The sequence below is a fragment of the Triticum urartu genome, chromosome 1A, assembly GCF_056163025.1.
Source record: "Triticum urartu cultivar PI428250 chromosome 1A, HENAU_Tu73, whole genome shotgun sequence".
Lineage (NCBI taxonomy): Eukaryota > Viridiplantae > Streptophyta > Magnoliopsida > Poales > Poaceae > Triticum > Triticum urartu.
Window position 1 is genome coordinate 364,784,257 of NC_141873.1, and position 5,400 is coordinate 364,789,656.

General features: G+C 43.5%; 1 protein-coding gene across 7 annotated transcripts; it reads left to right on the forward strand.

Moving 5' to 3' along the window:
* Positions 1–1,100: 1,100 nt before the first annotated feature.
* On the forward strand, positions 1,101–4,018 carry LOC125533473 (uncharacterized). Of its 7 annotated transcripts, none has more exons than XM_087521474.1 (5): positions 1,101–1,364; positions 1,592–1,690; positions 1,802–1,879; positions 2,772–3,071; positions 3,161–4,018. In XM_087521474.1, the coding sequence occupies exons 4-5, from the start codon at positions 2,964–2,966 to the stop codon at positions 3,683–3,685; spliced, it is 633 nt and encodes a 210-aa protein (XP_087377600.1). In that variant the 5' UTR covers positions 1,101–1,364; positions 1,592–1,690; positions 1,802–1,879; positions 2,772–2,963; the 3' UTR covers positions 3,686–4,018. The 7 variants fall into 7 exon arrangements, with proteins under 7 accessions (XP_087377600.1, XP_048552937.2, XP_087377605.1 ...); XM_048696980.2 differs by having other exon boundaries at positions 2,926–3,071; XM_087521479.1 differs by lacking the exon at positions 1,592–1,690.
* Positions 4,019–5,400: the final 1,382 nt, after the last annotated feature.

The following is a 5,400-nucleotide window of genomic DNA, read 5'->3' on the forward strand; positions in this document are numbered from 1 at the left end:
TAGTCAGTAAGTCTGTCTGATCTTTTTGAGCCTGGGCGGCCGTCCACTTACATTCAGAGGGTATAAACCATGATGTTCTTGAAACCACCCATCAATACCAATTCCGCCCAAAGGTGAACTAAGTCCTTAATTACTAGTCAATTTGTTATATATATATATAGGAAAATGGTTGTGTACTCCTGGGAGTACGTACTCCCGCTTCTCATATACCATATAGATGAATCTTTTATACCACATTATTATTTTTAATATACTTCATTAGTAATTATTAGATACCCCAAAATGAGTTCCATGAAAAAATTCATGTGAGTCTACATATTTTTAAATGTTTACGTATATATTAATGTGTTTGTACGTGAAAAAGGTATATTACAAAAAGTACATCGCAGATGATATTTTTTCAACAAAACTCGTATTGGGGTATCTTAGAATATTTAATGAAGTATATTGAGAATAATAAAGAGGTATAATTAATGCGTATATGAGGTATATTGAGAATGAGAGTACATACTCCCAGGAGTACACGGCTGTGATATATTCTAAATATATTCTAAATATACTTCATATAGCAATGTGATATATTCTAAATATACTAAACCTGGCCAGGTTTAGTTTACCAGGTTTTTTTGAATTTTTCTTATCATACAAATTTGGACCAATGGGTGGGCGACAAGTGATTTAGTGGGGGATGTAGACAGGTACACGGCTGGGTGCGCATACCAACTGCTGGTGGAAACTATAAAAAATTGATGACCCACCCGTCCATTGGTTGCATGCTCTGGATTCATCTCAGTTTTGTATTGGTTGCATGCGGTGCGGACCGAATTGGCTGTGTCTTCTATTCTTTGTTTTTGTCTGAATCTGCATGGCCGTTGGCTCATTGCTTCGGATGCTTTTCTTTCCCACCACGTCGGCTGCACTGAAGTCGGTTTGCCACCCGCGTTTTCTGGAACCTCCAATTTGTCGGTTGCCGCTTTTGCACACACTTCCGATAGTCTCCGCAGCATGTGCAGTGGCCGGTTCCGATTTGTGCTTTTCCACTTCGCTGGCTGCTATAAATAGGGGTTGTGCGCTGCGGCCCTTTTCCATTCCAGCTGCGTCCTTCTTCGCTCCTTCTCTTCCAACTTCTGCTGCCATTTCTTCACTTGGCGATGGTTACTCCTGCTCGTTCTGGGCGCCGTCGTCGGGGTCGCCCTCCTGGGATTCGGGCCGCCGTTATTGCGCGTGTGCGCCGTGTCGGCATGCGTCTTCCTCCTGCCGACTCTTCGTCTGGGGTGGCAGCCGCTGGGCTGCGTGATCAGCTGGCTGAGGTCGACTCAGGGCGGATTCTCCACCCCGCCGGCCGCTCCGTTCCCGCCGGGCTGGTGGGTTTATTTTCTCTTCTCAACTTGCGTTTCTGTTTGGATTCTTCTTTTATTTGTTAGCTTGCTTTGTGGTCAGTTTATTTGGTTTCTTGGATCGTTGTTCTACTTGTTTGCTTCCTCTGTAGTCCTCTGTGGTCCTCTGTAGTCAGCTTATTTGGTCTCTTGGATTGTTCTTCTATTTGTTTGGTTTCTCTGTGGTCAGCTTATTTGGTTACTTCATTTTGTAGCCCGTCAGCGTTCTGACTTGGAGTAGTTTCGTTATGGAGAGCTTGATGCTCGCCGTCGGGAGATTTCGTTGGGGAAGCGAGTCGTTGACTGTACTGTTGGTGAGTGCGTTGAGTACTTGCTGCACGTATGGGAGTGTTTCTAATTGTTTTTGTGTGTTTCTTTTTGCTGTTTTGGATGATATGGGTAACTTACTGTTTTTTTCCCTGCAGGTTCGACCACTACTGTTGGTTCTTCTTCCGCGTCTGACGGCTTCGTGTCTGCTGGTCGGCCCTCTGCTCTGCGAACTGGTCAGTTCTTGTTTATTTTCTCTGCTTAATTTCTGTCCATGTTGTTGTCCTTTTTGGCTAGCGCTTCTGCGACCTTTTACTTGTTCTACGTGCCACTGTTGGCCTAATCGTTGTGCAGAAGACACTAGCATGTAGGCCTTAGGGCACGAGATGCCCGCATGTGCGATCAAACGATGAAGGTTAAGTCGAATGGAAACACATGGGGCATGCAGTGCATGCATGCACTGGAACGGCAATTCATCGATGCATGCAGTGTATGCCTGCAATCCGATGAATATACACCGCTGCATGCAGCGCACGCGTGCAACCCGATGAATATGCTCGACGCATGCAGCACACGCCTGCAGCCCGATGAATATGCTCGACGCATGCAGCACACGCCTGCAGCCCGATGAATATGCTTGCTGGCGTTCAATTGTGTGCCTCCTGTTTGGGTATACGACCACGTCCCAAGGACGGCCCGCTGGAGGATCATCTGAACATCAAGACTACTAGGCAGACGGCATCACCAGTTTAGCCTAATTCCATGTCTCTTTATTTTCTATTAAGTTTAGTACCCACTTTCAGAGAAGTGTTCTTCTTGTTTGTCTCCTAGAAAATAAAGCTTCTAAGCCCTTTATTTATCTGTTTCGCAGCAATATGTACCCCTTTTTTACTTAATACCAATAATATTTCCATTCCCGTATGTGCGCACTCTATGTCGTACGCTATGACATCCTTACAATTATTTTCATCATTTGCATGCATAGTACCGGAAAAAAATGAGTCATACGAGACCACCGCTTTGAACTAGCAGGGTTACAGTCTGACCCGGCTGCCTCCTGTAGTCATACGAGACCACCGCTTTGAACTAGCAGGGTTACAGTCTGACTCGGCTGCTTTCTGTACACAGCCTGGGCATGCAACCGTCCATCTTTCCCTCTATCTCCACGTAGAACCGAGTGTGCCACCTACTGGAATGGAGTGCAGAAAATGCTTGCCATTTGGCAACCTCAACGAAACATAACGATGACTCATTCATCTATACATGCTCTATATATTACCAGTTGGACACTCTTGACCAACATCAACTGAGTACACCACAATGGACGAAGCTTATCATTCCCAGAGAGCATCCTCCATGGCAAAGCAAGTTAGGAAGAAGGGTAAACATCCAGCACTGAATTTTAATCATGGAAGCGGAAGTACCTCGGTAAGCTCTTGGCCTCACCTAGCTTTTTCTCTCTCTTTGCTCCTTGCAAGTAAGCAACTTATTATATTATTACGAACTCTTTCATGCAGGATGAGAATTTTATAGTGTATATTCCAAGACGACCAATGCTTGAAACAGTGAGTGAGACAATTGGCTTAAAAGTACAAGGGTACACCTGTTGGTACGTTCATGAAGGTATGATACAAGCGTCCGTACTAATTGCTATTGGCTTAAAAGTACAAGGGTACACCTGTTGGTACGTTCATGAAGGTATGATACAAGTGTCTGTACTAATTGCTCTACCACGTCAAAAAGATAGCTTCAGAGAATCCTCCATTACATATGAAGGAGAAGCAGCTAATACAGAAGATGAAGCAATGGAAAAATCAGCTCAGGTGCCCTTAGAATGCATCTGTGCAGACTATAATATTTCTATCAATGATCATAATTACTATGCTCTTGAAGTCACAAAGGAAAGGTTGTTTACAGCAAGAGAGAAGGCTCAAACAAAGCAATGGCAATTCAATATGGCCCACCAGCAAGTAAACACACAGCAAAACGAGTTTGCAAGACAGACAATGATTTTGGCAAAGATATGCAATGGCTTCTTTTGATATATTACCAATTCGTATGTATCCCCAGCGCCCAGACAACGATAATCCCATTATCACATATATAGGCGCGCATCCTCCCGTCGGACATATGAAAGAACTTGCAAAGTCACTTTATCATTACATCACAGGCACCAATCCCGCAGGAGGATATACTAGGATGATCTAACCCACTAGCAGCTACTTCTAGCTTATCTATACAATGTGTTTGTGTCTTTGTATACAGTTCTCTGTCCGCAGCGAACTGTATGTAGTTTGAATAATTTGTTTGTCTCAAGAATGTGCCACTTTTAATTTGTATCTTTGTATCCCTGCATTTGCAAGATTTCAATATATTCGTATGCTCGATTTGTTTATTATCTCTATACGTCATTTTGACATCAAATGAGCATGCACTGTTCCACTTTTAGATCAATAGAGTGCACATCTGCGAGAGATCATTGAGCGCAGCGTGCCGCCGCGCGGGTTAGGCTAGTATAACTACATGCATAGAAAAAAATAGGTTGAATGATGATCAAGGTGTAACTTGCCTGGTACGTTTGGTGAAGATCGTCGCACTCACAATTCCTGGTAATTCTACTCGTCACGCTTGGAGCAATCTATCACAACCGAAAGAAAATAAACAACCATGGCATACGGAAGAATCAAAAGAACAACCAAGCAAATATGACAAGGTTGAACAAAATCAATATATATAGGCTTAAAGTATAATATAGGTTCTGACGGTAATATAAGCTGACAGGTAATGGAATGAACTCAAAAGAGTTAATTGATATAGAAAGATTGCTATATAAGATTACATTTTAGATAATATGGAATATGCTCAAAATTACATGGAAAACAACAGACATGTTGTTGAACAGAAAGCATATGACATAGGTGTTCATTTGTAGAAACAAATAATTGAATAGGAGCAATACAACTCTCGTTATAGTGAATTGAAATTTAAATTGAATTTGAATTCAAAATGGGTCAAAGAATACTTGAATTTGGCATCGATAGAATATAATCAGTAAGTCTATGACACATGTTTTCATGGGAAAAAGGAATCAATTGAAACTACGGTCTGGAAGATATCACCATATGAAAGTTTGAATTCAAATTCGACTCGCTCAAATTTGAAAAGTTTGAACAATTGAAATATTTACTCTACTGGATAGTAAAGGTCATTGTGAACATGTAGGAAAAAGAATCACTCGATTTGGATATACGGATCACCAGATATAGCTAAACGAAATTGGGTTAAAAATCTGTCAAAAATAGAGTTTGAGCTGCTGCGGCTACTGTAGATGTGGCCACGTATCAGGCTAGGATTGGCTGAAGGGGGTTTGCGCGCGCATGCTCACCGGAAGCAGGGGAACACGGCGGCGGGTTCTGGCGTGGGTGACGGCGCTCCTCCGGTGGTCCTCCAGAAGGAGAGGTGGCGGAAGGATGCGGTGTACGTCGGGGTGACAGTGGTGGCTTAAACGGCGATGAGACCGTCCTCTGTAGGCGGAAGACTGGCAGTGATGGCGTGAACTCTGGCGTCGTCGTGTTTGCTCGGGCTCCTCACTACACTGTGTTTCCAACCACGAAAATAAGTAAAGACGGTGCAGCGTTGAGAGGAGGATCGAAAGGAGCAAAGGGGAAGCTAGGTGTGCTCTTACGGCAACAAAACGAACCGACGGAAGCTTCAGGCAGTGGCGGGTTCCGGCGAGACCCAAGCTTGAGGCAACGGT

Bases quoted from the DNA above. Each gene is read 5' to 3' on its own strand.
- LOC125533473 (XM_087521474.1), top strand. From the start codon at position 2,964: ATGGACGAAGCTTATCATTCCCAGAGAGCATCCTCCATGGCAAAGCAA. The intron at 3,072-3,160 runs GTAAGCTCTTGG...TCTTTCATGCAG, and splicing joins ATGGAAGCGGAAGTACCTCG to GATGAGAATTTTATAGTGTA.